This window comes from Aotus nancymaae, unplaced genomic scaffold (genome assembly GCF_030222135.1).
Source record: "Aotus nancymaae isolate 86718 unplaced genomic scaffold, 86718_ANA_hifiasm-v0.15.2.pri h1tg000011l, whole genome shotgun sequence".
In the NCBI taxonomy this organism is placed as follows: Eukaryota; Metazoa; Chordata; class Mammalia; order Primates; family Aotidae; genus Aotus; species Aotus nancymaae.
In genome coordinates, this window is record NW_026988422.1 from 35130415 (window position 1) to 35151983 (window position 21569).

The window sequence follows — 21569 nt, forward strand, 5'->3', positions numbered from 1 at the left end:
AAGTTTAAGCCAGAAGATTCATTTGAACTTGAATTTTTTTTTCAGGGCTTTCACTAGGTGAAAATGGAGAAAAGGTGCTCTAAGGAGATGAAACAGCATGTGCAAAAGAGTAAAGATGTGCGAGTTAGTTATATGTTTGAGTCTATAGTGGTGTAGCGAAGGAAAAGAGTGGGGAAATATCTGGGAAAGTAGGCAGAGGCCAAATTTTGAAGAGCCATGAGTATCATGGAAAGAATTTAGGTTTGTCTGCTGCGTAGAATAACTATTCTCAATATGGGCAATGAAGGAATATTCCCTTTATTGGGCATATCAGAATCAGGAAAGGGGCTTTACCAAATAACATATTTCCTTGGAGATTCTGAAATGACCCAAGTGAAAGTCATTGCCAAAAGAACCCATTGACATTGTGATGTAATACTATCTCAGCTGTGTTAGAGCAGAATATAGATTAAGAACAGTTGTTCTTAGTTTCACCTCTAGCTCCCATTGAGATCCCTTGCGGTGCTTTAAAGACACCTGTGCAAAGGCATCATCTCAGACTAATTAAATGAGGATCTCTGGGGATGGACCTCAGCGTCAGTGTCATCCACAAAGCTCTCCAGGTGATTCTAATGGAAGCAGGGCTTAAGAACCACTTTATTAGAAAGATTAAAAATTGTGCCACTAGGAATAAAAGGGGTAATCAAAACAGGATGGTTTAATTGGCATTGTTCTCTCAAAGCTAATAAGTTTGAATCTTTCTTCTTAAGAGGTAGCTATATATTATTATAACAGACTATTGCAGGTGAGAAGAGGATGTGTTTAAAAATGAAAGCAATTGAAGCAAACAAGAGTAAAGGAGATAGACAAAACTTAAAGACTGGAAAGATATCAAACTTCAGCACCTGTGTCTCTTCAAATGATGTATTGGGTCAAATTCGCAGATTTTTATCAGGGAGAGGGAGGGGCAAAAACGAGTCTTTCTTTATGTGTCCTAAAGAAGATTGATCTAAAAACAAATGGAGGGTTTATAATTGTATACTGCTTACAAGCACATGTTCAATCTGTAAGTAAAATTAACAGGATATAAAGGGATTTGTTTCCTTGACCTGGCTTTATCTGTAGTTTCGATTGTAAGAGGCTAGGCTTGACACTTCCTAAAGATTCCCAGGATCCTGGGCAAAGATTGGGAGTACATGATTATCTAACAGAAAGTTCTACTCTGTATTAGAATCATCAAATCATCACCAGTCTTTCTAGCTATGTATCTAGATAAAGGAGGGGGAACAGCATATAATATCCATGTACAAAGTAGAAGTGGTAACTAACAGGAAATAAAAATAGTGTCTAAAGATTAGCTTTCCCAAAGCTTCAATTCATGGTATGCATAGACTTGAGGTGCTTCATTTATAATAGAGCCAGATACAATGTGAAATAATTGACATAATATGGACAGACAGAATGAATGAGGTGCTTATTACTTTAATCACTTTGAGTTACTCTGCCACACTGAGGTGAAGAACACAACCAAAACAAAATTGGAATGATCAAAAGAGATTATGAAACAGGAAAGGTCAAAGGCAAGTGTTTTTTTAGGGAGAGAGGGACAGAGAGAGGCAATTAAATGTTAGAGATCTGGAAAGGTTTTTACTATCATCTCAGCATACTGGTATACAGTACATGGAAACTCATTGTTTTCCTTATTTGGTTATTCTCCGTATCAGTGAATACAGTATGTAAGGAACCCATTCATGGAATCTCTGCCTAGTAATTGACTCCTTATCTTGGGTGCTTGCAGAAGAGGAAGATAATTGGAAGAGGACAATATTTGCAAAAGACCTAGATGCATGAAAGAGCATGGACCTGTTTAAAAGACTGGAATCCAAGGCATATCTGGGGAAGAGACAGGAACCAGTACTGGAGAAGTTGGTCAGAAAGCAAATCAGAAGAGCTGTTGATGCATCTGTGCCAAAAAGTTACATTGTTAGTCTGCAAGTAATAGCTAATTATTGAAGGGATTTTAAAGACTAGGAATCTGCTTTTATTATTATTACTATTATTTTTTCAGAATCTTCTTGGAACCAAAGTGGCTAAATTTGAGTCGAGAAAATGCTCATGCCTTTGTCTAGATAAAGAAAATGTTCATCGCCTTTGTTCAGTGAAAGGTTGAGGCAGTGGTGGTGAAAAAGAAGGAAATGAATCAGAGAAATCAATAACAATTGAAAAACAGCATGTCGAGGATGAGAGAGAGCAGGAAATCCAGCATGACGTCAGGTTTCTGGCTGTGCTGACTGGCAGGCAATGTGGCCATTAACGGTGAGGAGAAATTTCAGAGGAAGAACAAATTGAGGTTCAGCAACAATTACTTCACTTTCCAACCTGTTGAATCTGAGGCAGTTGGTTAAATATTCAAGTAGATTAATCCAGAGGATAGTTGGAAACATGGTCTCGAGGTACCAACTTAGAAGGTACTCACTTAGTGTCATTTATCATATGAGTATATGTAGAAAGATTGTGTAGGGTGAGAAGGAAAGAACTGGCAAGGAGGATGCCCAGAGAACCACATTTAAGGGGTGAACGAATGCAAATTAGTCTACAGATTGCCTAGAGACAGCAGAGAAGTAGGAGGTGAACAAAAGGAGAGAGGTAAAATCGAGTTCAGGGAAGCAGAATTTCAATGCTTGTGCAACAGTCAACTCAAATAAATGGGGCAGAAAGGTCAAAATCACTGAAAAGTGCTGATTGAATGCAATAATCAAATCATGGAGTTTCAATAGGATAGTGGGAATAGAAGCCAGTAATTGGGTGAAAAGCGAATGAATGAGAAAAATAAAGCATGGGTTGAGTGCTGTTTTCAAAAATTTCTGCTGTGAAGGAAAAGAGGTAGGGTTAAAAGTGCAATCACTAAAGGAATTTAAGAAGTATTTTGGTATATTTGGTATGTCTATATTTGTTTTAAAAGCATAGAGCATGTAGACAGGGTATGGGACCAGGAAGCATACCCAGAACCAAGAGCAAGCTGATGGGGCCACTGGCCTCTGATCTGCCGGGGGGGCATTAGAGAGACAATAATAATGACGGCAAACTGAAATAGTACTTACTATGCTACTAACACTCTTCCGTATTTTGTTTACATGTATTAATTTGCCTCCCTGGCATATCTGCTCTGTCACGTACATTTTATAATCCCCATTTTGCTTACAAAAAACTGAGGTACAAAGAGGTGAACTTACCTGCCCAATTTGTGTTCTGCCCGCTACACTAAACAAATGCATTACCTCAGAGCTGCTAAAATGATACATACCTGTACACGTCAGCTTCAACAGATTTAGAAGATCCTTGACTGAGTTATAGAAAGAAGAGGAGGTAGGGACCAGGGCTTTTGCTATATATACAAGATTTCATCTTGTGGAGTTTATAATCTGATAGGGGAGGTAGAAACTAAGTTCACCAAAAATATTTCCCTTAATAGGGAAAGTTTCACCATGCAATATGTCTTTGCAATTCTTTCATATCATTAAAAAGTTGAGGACTGAGTAAAATTATTGCCTCTTGAATATTTGACTGTTAATCTTGAAAGAAAGTTTAGTTGAGAATAGCAGCTGAGAGTGAGTTTGTTGTGACAGAACTGAACTAGTCATTAGAATGAATTAAAATGTGGGTGAGTAATTCAGGGTGGTAATCAGGGCTAGAATGTGGGTGGAAGTGGACAGGAAAGAAAGAGAAATGAAGATGGAAATGATAGGATGTTGAAACAAAGATTATCTTGATCACACAGTTGAGTGAAGCTCGAAATTACTTTTAGGTAATTGGTAGAACTAAGAAAAGGCTAAGTAAACTTTTGTATTTGAGGCACATTGCTTATCCTGATTGCTTAAGCTTTTCCTAGTTTTATGCTTATCCCTCCAGAAAGGTAGCATTGTTTGAAAAATTTTAAAAAATAATTAGGAATTTTTTAGTCTCTTGCTCTGCTATTAGTATTAGCAACAGAAACTAACAGTAAGATTTATCCAAATCTTTCTATGTTCCAGGCATAATGCCTGCTATTTTATATGAAGTATTTCATTTTACTTTTATAAAAGTCCTAGAGATGGCTCACTATTATTCTTACTTTACACTTGAAGAAACTCAGGCTTAGGGACACAGCATTCCCTGTCTAAGGTCATAGAACTTTCAAGTGCCTAAGCCAAGACGTGAACCAGGTGGTGTGACTCCAAACTCAAGTACTCAAAACTCTGCACTGTACAAGAAATAGACGGTGTCCTGATCTAGCCACTTCCTGCAGCGTTGGCTCAGAGCTACCATGTCCACATATGAGAAGATTAGCCTTCGAAAAACTTTGTCTTTCAGTTCTCTTGACTATAGTTCTTTAGGCCTTTGTTCTTGAGAATGAATATTAGGGGAAAGTTGAACCTAGTAAAAAATAGTTAAAAGTTATCTTTTTTTTTCTACACCAGACAAATGGTAGATCTCTTCATGATTCATTCTGCTGAACTATGCAAACATCATAGTATAAAAGTTATCTCAATGAAGGTAGAGAAGCTTCCTATGTTTATACCTTGCTTGACAAGGCTGTTAAAAATATTTCTTTACTTTTTCGATGCAAAAGGGAGCTGTACTTGTGCATGCTTAGTTGTTCTAGATACCTGTGTTGAAATTATACTGAAGAGAGTCTCGATAAGGAAGGCACTTGGGACAATGAAAGTGAATATAACTATCCCAGTGATGTTTATCCATCCATCTCTTCCAAGCTATGTACTTGCTGTGCTACCTGCTGAGATGCAGAAATAAAGACAATACTGTTACCAATTTCATCTTCTGGAGTTTATAATCTCATGGGGGAGGCAGAAATTTAAAAAGTTGACCAAAAATATTTAATTACCATTAAACTGGATTTTGAAAACTCTTAATAAAATTCTAAATTTGATTGCTTTCCAATTAACTGTAATGGTCTGAATAGCTTTGAATGCTGGGGAACAGGCTAGTTAATGACTGCGAGTGAGTACACTAGCTCTGTGTTAATAAATGTGCAATTATAGACTCAGTGTATTAAAATAACTGAGGCAGTAAGTATTAAAAAGGCTACTGTCTTCCATAGGTTAAAGTGCTGTGTACGTAGAAGAAAATAGCATACTTTAATATCTTCATTATTTATGTTGTACATTGCTTATTTATTGCTGTATTATCAAACAGACAAATACTGATCTTGGGCTGCTGTTATAGGGAAACTTTAAAAAGATAAGTTATCACTGGTTCTTTTCTTGCTTTTTGTTGCTGCTGTATTGTTCTGGAAACTAAGTAAAAGAGACATTCTAAGGAAGAATAGGAGAACAGCAGCCCTATGCCAGAAGATCTCCAAACCTATTTTTTCTGTATAGTTTTATTTTCTCTTATTTTTTTCTTTTTTCTTTTTTTTTTCCATGTCTGGCTAATTTTTAATGTATTTTTTGTGGAAACAGGGTTTCACCATGTTGGCCAGGCAGGTCTTGAACTCCTGAGCTCAGGTGATCCACCCACCTCAGCCTCCCAAAGTGCTGGGATTACAGGCATGTGCCACCACACCAGGCTAATTTTTGCATTTTTAGTAGAGATAGGGTTTCACCATGTTGGCTAGGCTGGTCTCGAACTCCTGACCTCAAGTGATCCACCTGCCTCAGCCTCCCAAAGTGCTGGGATTGCAGGCATGAGTCACTGCACCTGGCATAACACGATTATTTTAACACACATTTCTTCAGTATCCTCTCTAATCCAGGAAGTCCTCGGTGATGGGACACAGCAGTGAGCAAAACAGCTCCCTACATAGAGCTCACATTGGGAGGTGGTGAGGAAGTTTGTTTTTGTTTTTTTTAAGAAGAATAAAAAAGGAAGAAAGAAAGAGAGAAAGAAAAAACAAGGAAAGAAGAGGAAGAAAAAGGAAGAGAAAGAGGGAGAGAGAACGGGAGTATTGCTTTATTGCCCAGGCTAGAATGCATTCTAAAAATAGGTATTGAAAACCTCTTTTATGCCAATAATTGTGCTTAACAATGGAGACAGGAAGGAATAAGGGAAGAAAATAACAAACAAGCAGCCAACCAATATTTCATTTAAACCTATGAAATACTATGCAATTATTGAGTAGTGATTTACTTCCAATTATGTAGTCACTTTTGGAATAGGTGTGATATAGTACTGATAAGAATGTATGTTTTGTGTATTTGAAGTGGAGAGTTCTATAAATGTTTGTTAAGTTTACTTGTTCCGGGTCTGAGTTCAAGTCCTGGATATCCTTGTTAATTTTCTATCTCATTGATCAGTCTAATATTGACAATGTGATGTTACAGTCTCCCACTATTATTGTGTGGGAGGCTAAGTCTCTCTATAAGTCATTAAGAACTTGTCTTATGTATCTGGGTGCTCCTGTATTGGGTGCGTGTATATTTAGGATCGTTAGCTCTTCTTGTTGCATTAATCCTTTTACCATTATGTAATGTCCTTCTTTGCCTCTTTTGATCTTTGTTGCTTAAAAGTCTATTTTATCAGAGGTGAGAATTGCAACTCCTGCTTTTTATTTTTGCTCTCCGTTTGGTTGGTAAATCTTCCTCTGTCCCTTTGTTTTGAGTCTTTGTGTGTCGTTGCATGTGAGATGGGTCTGGATACAGCATACCGATCGGTTTTGGCTTTTACTGCCATTTGATGCTAGCTGGCTGTTTTGCCCATTAGTTGAAAGGCTGTTACTGGTTGTTCCTTTATATGTGTAGTGCTTCTTTCAGAACCTCTTGTAAAGCAGGCCTGGTGATGGTGAAATCTCTAAGTACTTGCTTGTTCGCAAAAGATTTTATTTTTCCTTCGCTTGTGAAGCTTAGTTTGGCTGGATATGAAATTCTGGGTTGAAAGTTCTTTTCTTTAAGGATGTTGAATATTGGCCCCCACTCTTTTCTGGCTTGTAGGGTTTCTGCTGAGAGATCTGCTGTAAGTCTGATAGGCTTCCCTTTGTGGGTAACCTGACCTTTCTCTCTGGCTGCTCTTAGTATTTTCTCCTTCATTTCAACCCTAATGAATCTGACGATTATGTGCCTTGGGGTTGGTCTTCTTGAGAAATATCTTTGTGGTGTTCTCTGTATTACCTGGAGTTGAATATTGTCCTGCCTTACTAGGTTGGGAAAGTTTTCCTGAATAATATCCTGAAGAGTATTTTCCAACTTGGATTCATTCTCTTCATCACATTCAGGTACACCTATCAAACGTAGATTAGGTCTTTTCACATGGTCCCATATTTCTTGGAGACTTTGCTCATTCCTTTTTACCCTTTTTTCTCTAATCTTGACTTCTCGTTTTATTTCATTAAGTTGGTCTTCAACCTCTGATATCCTTTCTTCTGCTTGATCAATTCGACTGTTAAAACTTGTGCGTACTTCGCAAAGTTCTTGTGTTATGTTTTTCAGCTCCATTAATTCACTTATATTCCTCTCTAAATTGTCTATTCTCATTAGGATTTCGTAAAATCTTTTTCCAAAGTTCTTAGTTTCTTTGCATTGGGTTAGAACAAGTTCTTTTAATTCACAGAAGTTTCTTTTCATCCACCTTCTGAAGCCTACTTCTGTTAATGGAACACACTCCTTCTCCATGAGGCCTTGTTCCGTTGCTGATGAGGAACTGTGATCCCCTGTAGAGGGAGAGGCATTCTGATTTTGGGTATTCTCAGCCTTTTTATGCTGGTTTCTTCCCATCATTGTAAATTTATCCACCTGTCATCTTTGTGATTACCGACTTTCAAATTAGGTCTCTGAGTGGACGTCCAACTTGTTGATTCCCAGTGCCGAAATCTGAGCAATCCACTGTGCCAGCCAAAACAGTGGTGTTAAGATTGATGCTGCTTTTCTGCACCAAGAACTGCCACGCCGAGGCGCCAGCAAAACCACTGCACCGGCCACAAGAGTCGTGCTGGCAACCTGTCGGGCTCCTTCACTGGGAATCTCCTGGTCTGTGAACAACAAAAATTCATCTGAAAGTGTGGCATCCTCTCGTTCTCTGCACTTTCACTGGAAGCTACAATCCCGAGCTGCTAGTGATCAGCCATCTTGGATCTACTTCTTTTTTTTTTAATTGCATTTTAGGTTTTGGGGTACATGTGAAGAACATGCAAGATTGTTGCATAGGTACACACATGGCAGTGTGATTTGCTGCCTTCCTCCCCATCACCTATATCTGGCATTTCTCCCCATGCTCTCTCCCCAACTCCCCACCCCATGCTGTCCCTCCCCTATTTCCCCCCGACAGACCCCAGTGTGTGATGCTTCCCTCCCTGTGTTCATGTGTTCTTATTGTTCAACACCCACCTATGAGTGAGAACATGTGGTGTTTGATTTTCTGTTCTTATGTCAGTTTGCTGAGAATGATGGTTAGACACTTTACAAAAGAAGACATACATGAGGCCAACAAACATATGAAAAATGCTCATCATCACTGCTCATTAGAGAAATGCAAATCAAAACTACATTGAGATACCATTTCACGTCAGTTAGAATGGCAATCATTAAAAAATCTGGAGACAGCAGATGCTGGAGAGGATGTGGAGAAATAGTTTTATTTTTTGAAACCAAACCCCAAAGTTATAAAGCGATATTCAAGCATGTCCAACGCTTTATTAAAAGTTTTGTGTTTGGTATTAAAACTGGGTAAGAGTTCCTAGGTAACAGATGTACTTGAAGCCTTAATCCATGAAAATTATCTCCCTTGAGCTTAGGCTGGATGAAATTGTGCTTTGTCTCCTGCCTGTTTAGGTCCCTGGAAAATGCATAGAGTGAAATTTACACCTTTATGGATTCTTGAAAGAATGTCTCTGTATTTTCCTGCGTTTATATGAGCCATGCTACAGTGGCACAGTGACGGTATTATTGAGTTTCTAAATTCCTATATTGGTTTTTAATAAACTCATGACTTTCTTTCCCACTGAATTTTCTGACAGGCCCAGTTTGAACTTCGGACATTTCATATCCGGGGCGAGCATGCAGTGATAACAGCGAGACTGGAAGAAACCATTGAAAATCTGAAACACGAGTTAGAACATAGATGGCGAGGGGGTTGTGAAGAGAGGAAAGATGCGTGCATTTCCACGGATGATGACTGCCCTCCAAAGACCTACAGAAATGTGTGCATCCAGACAGACAGAGAGACCTTCCTCAAGCCCAGCGAAGGTGAAAGCAAGACAACCAGAAGTAATCAATTAGTACCCAAAAAGCTGAACATCTCCTCTTTAAGCCAGCTCTCTCCCACAAACGACCACAAAGACATCCATGCAGCACTCCAGCCAATGGAAGGCACCGAGTCAAATCAGCAGAAGGCACCACCTCCACCTCCTGCACCGCCCCTACCGGCATTCATCCCTCCCCCTCCGCCTCTTCCCCCAGGACTTGGATCTTTGTCTCCAGCACCTCCAATGCCACCTGTGAGTGCTGGGCCACCGCCACCACCTCCACCGCCGCCTCCACCACCACCTCTACCTCCACCTTCGAGTGTTGGACCTCCACCACCCCCACCCCCACCCCCACTTCCTAACTTCCCTGCCCCACCCAACCCTGGAGGGCCTCCTCCTGCTCCAACCCCCCCAGGACTTGCACCCCCACCTCCCCCTGGACTCTTCTTTGGACTTGGCTCTTCTTCCAGTCAGTGTCCTCGAAAACCAGCCATTGAGCCCAGTTGTCCCATGAAGCCTTTATACTGGACTAGGATACAAATAAGTGATAGGAGGTAAGCTCTCCCCTATCCCATTATCAGCACGTGAATTCCCAGGATTTTGCCCAAATGATGTTTTATTCTTATTGGGTCAATATGTCCGTAGTGTAACACCCATTATCTAGTGCGATACAGTGAATGCCTTGGATAAACAAGGTTGGGATGTTTGGGGAGAATGTCTGTCTCCAGCAAGGCCTCTCTATATTCTCTAAAGATGCTGGGAGAAACAATGTGTTTCAGTGTCAAATTTTTCTCTAAGGCAAATGTTCAATTGTATAGACTGGAGTCCAGGTCTAAACCAGGGCTTTCCCCAACATTGCTACAACTGATGAGTAATCATAAAGAATTGAACCTGATTCCATACTGTAGGTTCACTGAGGATTTTTCTAATACTTTTTACTGTCTTGTTTTTAGATGCTGTAATCAACCTATAATCTAGATATTTAATAGAAATGGGTGTTTTTCAATTTTTATTGAGAGAACAAGATATGGATAAGTTATTAGTTGTTTAGATTAGAGTCTTAAAATATAAACTTTCTCTGCTTGAATGCTATTTCTTCTAACTTTTAAATACTCTCACATCTTTCTTTATACCTTGATGCCCTTCAAAGAAAGTATCAGTATGTGGACAGCTGAAAGCATCTTCCATATATATAGGTTGATAAACTGGGTTTGTAAGGTAGCAAAATATAGTTGCTTGGAAACATCCATTCAAACAGATTTGAATGTGATTTGTTTAGCCTTATTTTTGAGCCTGGAAGGAGGACAATGAGAGAGATGTTGTCTCTCGACCACTTTCTCCTTTAAGGTTTGTTTGTAAAGAACAGCAAATGTAGGACACATTTTACAACTGTTCCCAAGTCATGATGTGATAGTAAATTCTTCAATTTATGTAACATTTTGCTTACGGAAGGCAGGATATGAAACAAAATAACATACAACTCACAATTTTAAAACAGCCAGAAATCACTGTGGAGGAATGGCAAATACGTTAAAACTAAGCATATGTGCTTCATATTTTCCCCTTTCCTCTTGCCAAAAAATAAGGGCCAAGAGTTAATTTTTGGAATACCCTGATACTTCTTTTTTCAAAATTTCATTATACTTTGTAATTTCCCAAATGAATAGTTAATAAAAAAGTGAGATGATCCTGTAATAGGTTCTGCCATTAACTAAAGTATTAGTATTCCCTTTTCCCCAATAAAGACTCAGACATTTCCTAAAAAAATCATTTCCCAGAATATTTATTCTGAGTCATGTTTCCTTATTAGTGTTCTCAAATTAGTGCACAGCCATTCCAGGATGATGGCTGCCACCTGTAAGCCTTGGATGAGTGTGTCTGGCAGTGCAGGGAGCTTTTCCACACCTGTGTCCTACTAGCCTGCTTTTACTTCCTTCCCTGAGACACTTCATGAGCAACAGATACTGTAGACCATAGCAGCCATAAAAGAGTGGCACTGGGAGATATGGGCCCTTCACCCAAGACCAAGGGAAAGCTAGGGATAATCATTGTCGGCCTTGTTTCCTCCTTATGTAGTTGGCCATTTGGAGAAGAAAAACAATTGGATACTCAAGGTCTCATTGGTTTCATCATAAATCTAGGCCTTTACTTTTGAGCAAATGGAAAGTAGATGAATAGGACATCAAGAGAGCCCTGCTTGGTGAGCGTATCACCCTTGAGCCTGAAATATAACATAGGGGCTGCCCCGCTATGATGTGTTAAGACTTATTACATGGGGACTTCCTGGTGACACCACATATTCGATCTCTTTTATTATGGGTCCCTCCAACTTTTTCTACATATTAGAACTACTGCTTTTAAATGAAAATGATTCGGAGTCTGTGGAATATTTGCTTATGAGCAAAAGTGCAATTATTTGGGTACCTTCTTAAAAAGGAGGCAAAATTGTATTTTAACATTTTGTGCAACTAGAGGAGTAAGTAGTTTATATAACGATTGCATCATAAATGTTGGTCTTGCTTTTCTGGGAAGCCAGAAACAAAATGTGAATTTTCAGCGTTATATATACACTACCACTCATCCACCTAAATTGCTCTTGACTACTGATATGAACTGATTTTTTTCTTTTGCCATTTTGCCTTCTTTGGTGTCTGTTTTGTGATTTCTAGAATAAGAAAGAGACAGTTAGTGAAAGAAAAATAAGTCCTCATCTAACTACCTTTTCAGCTTTTTAGTAAGTTTCTCATTTTCCTTCTCTTCTTTCTTTCTCTCCCTCTCCCTGCTTTCCATTTGAGCTAGAATTGTATGTTCAGTGGTCAGTTGACCACCATGGCAGGTCATTCGTTGTGAAGCAGGTCCTTATTATTGCCTTACCAAATGCCGGCTATCCCCAAATCACTGAGAGGCAGTGTTCCAAAATTCTTTTATTCAGTATTGGAAATGCCTTTCCCATAGAAATCGTGTTGTAAATGGTGATCAGGTGCTCAAACTGATCCCCATTGATTCCCAAAGCCAATTTACACTGGAGTATAGGTGAATTATAATACTAGTTATACTGGCCTGATCTCAGAGTCCATGTAGCTAGAACTAAGCAGGTGCAGGAAGTGGGGATGGGGCTGAGCAGTTGGCCTATCACTTTGCATCACCTCACTCTAGGCATCACTCCTTAGCTGCCCAGAACCTTCCCAAGGCCCATACCAGTGGCCCTTAACATGCCACATGCTCACTCCAGAATTCCCTGGTCGGTTTCCTTAATCAAGATCCCACCTTTCCCCACCTCTCCCCCAGCACCACAATGATAAGCACTGAACATTAATGGCACTCATGTTTCAAGTTGAAGTTAGGTGAGTAGCAGAGGGGTATGGCTGAGGGAGGAACACATACAGGGATATACTTCACTGGAAATGTTCTAGCCCTTGGGTTGGGTAATGGTTTCCCAGGTGTTCATTATATTGTTATACTTTATAACTTCCATATGTCACATATATACTATTAAATGGTTCAACCATTAGAAAAATTGTAATTTAAAAAATAACAAAAAGTAGAGGAGAGAAGAGGTGAATGTGACCAAAACCAAAATGTCATATATCATGGGAAAGGCAGATCTATTGCAAAATGTGAACATGCATGCCTGAGAAGCCAGTGCTGCCAACTGTTTTAAATATCAAAATCACCTGTAGTATCAAAAAATTTGGTGGACCATTCTATATAATAATAGTTATCTTTTTAGTTTTCATGAGAAAATATGTATGGAAACAAAGGTATATATTTTAGATGTTATGGATTGTCACATATACATATGTTTGATAAATGATAAGTATGTAGATAAAATTTTTTTCTGTCTGTGGACATTGAGAGTGTTTATTATTATTTTTGAGACATACTCTTGTTCTGTCACCTGTGCAGTGACACAATCTTGGCTCATTGCAACCTACGCCTCCCAGGTTCAAACAATTCTTCTGCCTCAGCCTCCCAAGTAGCTGGGATTACAGGTGTACTCCACCATGCCCAGCTAATTTTTTGTATTTTTAGTAAAGACAGGGTTTCACCATGTTGGCCAGGATGGTCTTGAACTCCTGACCTCAAGTAATCTGCCCACCTCAGCCTCCCAAAGTGCTTTTCTTTCTTCCCTCCCAAACTTGGGTGCTTGTTTCTGGAAGACGAATCAGCATAATTACCCTGTGGCTGCTTTAGTTGAAATCCCATGAGGGCTGGTGTAATGGAGGAGGTTTTTGGTTGGTTTTTGTTGTTACATTGTTTAGGGGATGTAGATACTATAAATCATGTTATTTTAAAATAAGCTCAGCCTCTTCACAGATTAAGGACTTTGCACTGAGTTAACCTGCATTAATCCTAAAAGCTGTATTTAAAAGTAGTTGAAAAAGTCCAAAGAGGAGGCAGATCTTTAATTCGGTACTCCATTTTCAATCTACTTCAGAATTAGTCTGTCAAAGTCTCAAATTGTTTTGTTTTCAGCCTTTATATGATGCCGATTTTTACACATCATGGAAATGCCCAGACTGAAGGAGGAGCAGCTTGGGTACCCCTAGTAATCCAAATCCCAGGATTTGCAGCCCCAGGGAGTTTCTCTAGAGCTCTATCTCTGATTGTACCTAATGACAGTTGTTTTTTTTGGAAATATATCTGTGTGTGTTTTAATGCTCTATAATACATTTTGACTTTAACAAATGCATAACATGAAAAGCTTTTCTCCAAGCATTATTAGAGTTTTATGGGTTTTTTTAAGTAAAATAAAAAATGGATTAGAGAAAGATTTCATTGTATTATATTCTCTCTTATTTTGGTTCTTATGGTTAACTTGTCATTTTCTCTTTTAAGCCAAAATGCTGCACCAACCTTATGGGACTCCTTAGAAGAACCTGACATTCGGGACCCCGGTGAATTTGAGTATTTATTCTCCAAAGACACAACTCAACAGAAGAAAAAACCTCTGTCAGAGACTTATGAGAAAAAAAACAAGGTCAAAAAGGTACTGAGTGATTATAGCAAAGCTGTAATTATATATATATATATATATATATATATATATATATATACACATACACACACACACACACACATATATGTATATAATAATACATATATGTGTCATTCATGGGAATTTATTACATATTTGTTGTATGTGTGTGTGTTTATGAGTCATGGGAATTCATTACATGCTGTTGGTTTGCTTTCCCTGTTTTCAGGAAATGTTTCAGAAGGTTTTGAGCGGTAGATGGCAAGGGAGCCAATAGTTCATGCCATCTGTGCTTATTATTTTGGCCATATCTTCTGAATTTTCAAAATTTAATCTGGACTTTTTCAACCATTAATTCTATTGAAATTAAAATAAAATTTAATTTGTGGTTAGTGAAAGTAGTCTGTAGGTTATATGAAAACTAGGTTTTATCTATAAATTCATTTATTTAACAAATATTTCCTAGGGGTTTACTGTGCTAGGCATTTGTTCTAGGCCCGCACTGTCCAGTATGGTAACATGTGGCTATTAAATAATGAAATTAAATAAAGTAATGTAGTTCTTTAATTGTACTAGCCACTTTACAATTTTGTTGTTGTGGCTAATGGCTACTATATTGGATAGCACAGATGTAAAACATTTCCATCATATAAAAAGCTCTGTTGGACAGCACTGTCATAAGCATTTGGGATGTGTTGAGAGCAAAAAAAAAAAAAAAAAAAAAAATCCTTTCCCCATGGAGTTTCTATTAACAAATGCTAAACACAAACCCTGTCAATCACATAGTAGTGCAGGAGGAGGAGGGCCAACTTTCATAGGGTGGGAATGAGGTCTGCAATTTAAAATGGGGTGTTCAGGGTAGGCCTCATTATGAAGGTGACTTCTGAGTAGTGACTCAAGGATTGAAAACTGAGAGGCACCAGCCATCTGTAAGAGAATGAGTTTAAGATTGTCAAGCAGTCAGGCAACCATGAGGATGAATCACACTCTGCCACACACTCACTGTGAGATCTGAGGCAGTGATGCTAGGTCCTTCCACTCTCTGTGTCTGGGTCCCTGCAACACAGCATGAGATGATGTCTGCTCATAATGTTCCTCTAAGTAATTATTCAATGAGGTAATACATGTATCAGGCTCAGCACACTGTCGGTACTCAATATATTATAGCTGCTCTTGCTTTTGCTACTGTTACTACCACGGCTACCATTTCCCTGTTTTAGTGGGTTTTTGTTTGGTTGGTTGGTTTTCCTTATTTTTAATAGTAGCAGAAATGGTGTCAAGGAAAAAGTATAGTACTCTGTTCTGCTATTGATTTGCCATGTGAGCTTGGGCTGGTTGTCTTCCTTGTCATATTTTCCCTTCTGTATAAAATAGGATTAACAGTACCTGAATCTACCTGACCCTCTAGAATGTTGTGAAATTCAAATCTAAGAGGGTCTGAGGCAGTGTTTTGAAAAGTATATATTGAATGATACCATCAACGCTTTTTTTTTTTTTTCCGAGATAGAATCTTGCTCTTGTTGCCCAGGCTAGAGTACAATGGCACGATCTCAGCTCACTGCAAACTCCTCCTCCTGGGTTCAAGCAATTCTCCTGCCTCAGCCTCCCAAGTAGCTAGGATTACAGGCATGTGCCACCATGCCCGGCTAATTTTCTATTTTCAGTAGAGACGGGTTTCACCAGGTTGTCCAAATTGGTCTCAAACTCCTGACCTCAGGTGATCCGCCCAACTCAGCCTCTCAAAGTGCTGGGACTACAGGTGTGAGCCACCATGCCTGGCTACCCTTCCTTCTTAAATTATATAGTGGGGTTCATCATCAGTTCATTTCTTAAGTAATGTAATGATGATGAAATTAGCTGCAAATTACTGGGGACAAATGGAAAATGTCTGAATATAGTTTTCTGTTCATCAAATCAGATTTTCCCACTGACTTTAATTATGGATACAATCGTGATGAAAATTTTTCATCTCTCAAGTTCGCTGGAATTGTGTTGTCTTGAGAAAAATATCCAAATAAGTATTAAAGCAAAATTTTAAGAGGCTATATTGCATGGAACAAATTGAATTTTTCTGATAAATTGGCTCTGTGACCCCAACCAAATCTCATCTCTAATTGTAATCCCCAGCCGGGTGTGGTGGCTCATGCCTGTAATCCCAGCACTTTGGAAGGCCGAGGTGGGCAGACCACCTGAGGCCAGGGGTTTGAGACCAGCCTGATTAACATAGAGAAACCTTGTCTCTACTAAAAATACAAAAATTAGCCCAGAATGGTGGCAGGCACCTGTAATTCCAGCTACTCGGGAGGTTGAGGGAGGAGAATCACTTGAATCTGGGAGGCAGAGGTTGCAATGAGCCGAGATCGAGCCATTGCATTCCAGCCTGGACAAGAAGAGCGAAACTCCATCTCAAAAAAAAAAAAAAAAAAAATTATAATCTCCACATGTTCAGGAGGGATCTGGTGGGAGGTGATTAGATCATGGGGGCAGATTTCCCCTTTCATTCTCCTGATAGGGAATGAGTTCTCGTGAAATTTGGTTGTTTGGTAAGTGTCTGGTGCCACTCCCACCCCACCCTCTCTCTCCTGCTGCCATGTTGGTAGTATCTTTATAGCGTGTGAAAATAGATTAATACAAATAGTAAGTTCCAGACAAATCTGGGCCAAAAAAAAAAAAAAACAGTCAGCTGATTTACATAAAATGTATTCTCATGCAATTAGATTCATATGAGATGTTGTAGCCAGGCTGGCTTTTTAAATGCCATCTGTACAAACAGAAGACTTGTTTCTACCTGAATGTAAAAAGGAAAATCTCTATATTCCAAAGCTAATTTCAGTTTGCCTCTTTCAGGAAGGGTTCTCTGACTAATCAGAAACTCTGCTGAATACTTTCTTATGCAAGATCATACTAAACTTACTTTTGTTCTCTATTGCTTCTTAGATTGCTATTACTCTTCATTTCTCTCCAGATGCTTGAAAACATGTTGTTTACTCATAGAACTATGCACTTCTGTTTTGGTGAATGAATATTGTTTTTAAAACATTGAAGCATTTGGTCATTTATTCTTATTTCTTTTCTTATAATGGTTTGCGTGTTCAACAAAGGATTTTAACTAAGCCAGTTAGTACTCGATAAATTCATTTTGTTTCTCTGTCTGAGGGGGGAAATACGCTTCATTTAAACTCTAAGTTTTCTGTACAGGGTGGTTGCCATTACACCATAGAATCTATGCACTTGAGTAGTGCTTACTTTTCTCTGTAAGTGGAGGCAAAAAAAAAAAAAAAATGGGTCTACTGGGCTTTGTGGTAATATGCAGCTTGGAGTTTTCAGTGAGCTTTATGTCCTACCTTAGAGCTGAGGTTTTAAGTTTTAAAGAAAATAGCAAGCCGAACTGATGCCAGAAAACTCCAAACCTGCCTCCTATGATCTTTTCTCCATGCCTGTGGCCAGATTTCCAAAATCAAGATGGATCCCTTGGTCTCTTCTGAGAGTCAGATGTTTGTTTTCTTCCCTCTTGAAAACGAAAAGTGGTTTTAGAGGTGGTGAGCAGCTGAGGAGTTTCAGCATTGAAGACCAACTCCTTCAGCTGGATCATGGAATGGTTCCCATATGAGAAGACCAGAAGGACACTTGCCAAATAGGTCTTTTGATGATAAAATGACTGAACAGGAGAAAGTACTGGGTATATTACTGGATTTCAAAATCCAGGATTCTGAATCTTGGCTATAGGGCCTCAGCAGCATTGAAGTGTGAATATGAAAATATGAATCTCTCTTTTTTTTTTTGAGACAGAATTTTGCTCTTTTCACCAGGCTGGAGTGCAATGGCATGATCTCGGCTCACTGCAACCTCCGCCACCCGGGTTCAAGAGAGTCTCCTGCCTCAGCTTCCCAAGTAGCTGAGATTACATATAACCACTACAATGCCCAGCTAATTTTTGTATTTTTAGTAGAGACGGCGGTTTCACCATGTTGACCAGGCTGGTCTCAAACTCCTTACCTCAGGTGATCCACCCACCTCAGCCTCCCAAAGTGCTGGGATTACAGGTGTGAGCCACTGTGCCTAGCCATGAATATCCCTTAAACACAGCTGGTCTTCATCCCTCAGCACATTTCACATTTGTATTTCAGAAGTAATAGGATGATCGAGAGTCTGTGGAACTCAGATATTAATTTCTAACTTCAACTACTACAATAGTATTTAAATTTTGTATCACTAGCAGTTGTTTAAATAATTCTATATATATATCTTCTCAAACTAGGCAGCGATCCACTTCTGTAATATCATGTAGTCTAAGAATTAGAAGGAATCTTACCCATCATCTAACTCAGTTCTCTCATTTGGCACATGAGAAACTGAGACCTAGAAAGATAAAGTGACTTGTAGGGGTTTGCACACTTTTAACTGGGAAGACATTGATAATGACGAACACTTGTTCATCAGCATGTGTCTGCATTTCCTCTTTATTTAAATGGTAAATTGCCACATTGGCGAGAGTATCAACTTGCACTGGGATGATTTATTTGAAGTTTATAAATGAGAGTAGCCATTATTAAAATCAGCAACAAAATATAGCCACACTTCTGCAAATCCAAAGTATTTCCTACATTGGATAATTATCCACAGTTTTCTTCAGAGTCTTCCAATAGGAAGCCAAATCTTTGAGTAAAAAAATGTGCTTTCTATGTAACTCCAGCAAAAGACATACAGATTTGGAGCTGGTGTTTTTCTTTGACCTTGTCAATTCCATTTAAAATATTACCTATAATAAAATTCTTAGAAATTATTACACGTTTGTATTGCATACTTAGGTAGGTGCCATGCTCATTTGTGATACTAGACCACTCTGCTACTACATAGTAGTAACCAAACTGAGAACCAGAGCTCACAATACCAGCTCTCAGTAAAACCATGACCACTTGGTACTGTCTCTTATTTTTTCCTCTCATAGCATTCAGAAAAAGTCATTTAACCTTCTCACGCTGATTTCTTTTCTACCAAATTGGGAATAACACTCCCTTAATGTGGTTGTTGCAAGGATAATATGAAATTGTAAGAAGGCCTTAAGCATTCTTTGCATTAATCTCCTAGTTTATGAACTAATATGAAAGTTTTGGAAAGAAATTCTTAAACATCTTTAATTCCCAATGTTTTCAAGGTCTTAAAGCATTAATGTGTCAAACTGATGCTATTTGCAAATAGGAATCTCTGGGCCATTCTTGTTTTTCAATATTCATAGAAGTATTCCATAACTTCCTTTAGTGATACAGTAAGACATCTAGTAGTTCATGTATGTATGGTCTCTTTTCACTGAAAGATAAGAGTTTCCCCTGTTAATATGTCATATTTACACTGTCTCTGAGTGACATTTGTTCCTGAGCAAGGTAGGTCAGAACCTTGACAAAGAGCCAGAAATCTGCCTTCATTGTCTGTGATTCTTTCTCCTGGTTTCTATAAAGGAACTAGCTGCTCTGACAAACTTTCCAATTGTATTCTAAACTTGCCCAACAACTTTCTGCAAATCAGCATGACCTGCCAATATTCCTCCTTTTTTGAGATTTCATGATATGACTAAGTTATAAATCATCTCTGTTTGTTTCCTCTTCTGTGAGATATGGAAAAGCATTCCTCTCTCTCCCTCTCCCTCTCTCTGTCTCTCTGTCTTCTTAATAGATATTTCTTAAGAATTAATAAGATAATGGCTATTCCCTAAGCACTTTGGGAGAAGGGGGTTGTGATGGTTCAGCAGACGCTAGTCTGTTGAAACTTTCTGGTGCCAAAGCCTTCAGCATTGATTGTAATTTGGTCACTTTGGCAAGGATCATAGCTGTAATTCTCAAATCCCAGACTCCGTGTCTCGGTTTATTGGGGAGGGGAGAAGATGGAAGGAGAACATTGTTTGGAAGCCTGAACATAAATTTATAGGATTTTCATAACCTATTGCTTTCCAAGTTTATATTATTTCAGCTTTGGTGTACAAAGATAATTTCTCTGGGCTCCCTTGGTGTAAGGTATGTGCATTATTTTTTTATATAGGGGGTGGTGATAAGTTTGTCTACCCCTTTACATTTTTTACATGGTTGAAAAATAAGCAGTGAGGTTAGGGATTATCATCTATAGAAGTGAGTGAAATAACTTGCCCATGTGTTGATTGTACTAATATACGACCTGGGGGGCTAAATTAGTGTTCTGTCCCGATTTCTTGAGTGATATCTGGAATGATCAGGTCTTTCCTGTTCTTCAGTTTAAAGACCCCTGACTGGCCAAATTTACTGAAAGGAAACAGGAGCTCCATGACAGGCACCAGTTTACAAAAATTCCACCTTGTAAATTTTATTTGGAAATGAGACAGCCCAAAAAGTTAAGTTGTACGTTTATTTTATTTGCTTATTTAAAAAAAAAAAAAAAGTATGGTTAGGACTTGTAAAATATGAATATCAACGATTCTTTCAGAATGTTGAATCTGAGTATTATTCTTGGAGTTCAACTAGGTTTCTCTTCTTGGCTGTTAAACAGTAACTTAATATGGATTTGTGTCTCCAGCCAGCTGCATTAGGATGTTTTTTACCAACCCCACACCACAAGAGGGCACCTTAGAATGCTGAGATAAAAAGATAAAGCCTCATCAATCCTAGAACCCGGAGAACGGGAACGTGGAAGAGAGTAACTGCCCCTCAGCTCTCTCTTTAGTCTTCTTATATCTCTGTATTGTGGACCATAAGGTCAAATTTCACAGCAAATTACCCACACAGAGAATTGGAAGCCAATTGCATATTAGAAAAACTTGAAGGTATTAGTACAATAAAAATCATTAGTAGCCATTGTTCCGTGCTTAGAATGAATGACTGCAGTATAAAAATATATGAAGTGTTAGAGTTAGCCCCTTTGGGACTGATTCTGGAATTCCCTTCTCACTACACACACAAACATATGCACATACACAAACATATCTTTAAAATCTTCAATATTTGAAGAGAGGGAAAAGCAGAAATTTATTTAAATATAGATTTGGGGTTACCTAATTGAAAAACACAAGAAAGTACAGTATATTCTATGAAAGAACTATTCTAAATATTTGTCCTTTTAAAAAATATTTATCTTCTCCTCATCGAGGAAAGTTTTGAAATCTCACTTATGTTTTCCTGAATCTCATTCGTTTATCCTCAATCCAGGCCCTTTTCTGAGACTGTGTTATACAGCTGGAGCTAGACAATAGGATGAGGCTGAGTGCCTGTGGTTGGGACCTTGATGGTAATAGTGACTCCTCTGGCCTTCATTTCTAAGCTAGAAGTGTATGAAGATATAACAAGAATAGGGAAAGATATATGTATACTTCTGCTGCAAATCCAGTCACATGGATGCTTTTGAAGCTGAACTTATAAATGCTTTGCAAAATACATGCATCTCCTATGAACATGATGGTCAAAACAGCCTCTGCATGTG

At 38.6% G+C, this 21569-nt stretch overlaps 1 protein-coding gene and 1 non-coding gene across 3 annotated transcripts in view; one reads left to right on the forward strand and one right to left on the reverse strand.

Moving 5' to 3' along the window:
- The window catches only part of FMN1 (formin 1), a 420788-nt gene that overhangs the window by 215887 nt on the left and 183332 nt on the right, over positions 1-21569 (forward strand). For both annotated transcript variants that reach the window (XM_012465403.2, XM_012465416.3), the window contains 2 exons: positions 8924-9705; positions 13991-14141. In XM_012465403.2, the coding sequence (XP_012320826.2) occupies positions 8924-9705; positions 13991-14141 (933 nt within the window). The remainder of the gene's footprint in view (positions 1-8923; positions 9706-13990; positions 14142-21569) is intronic.
- Positions 4426-4493, reverse strand: LOC135274470 (small nucleolar RNA SNORD77). Its single transcript, XR_010342293.1, has one exon. It is a non-coding gene; the product is annotated as a small nucleolar RNA SNORD77 (small nucleolar RNA).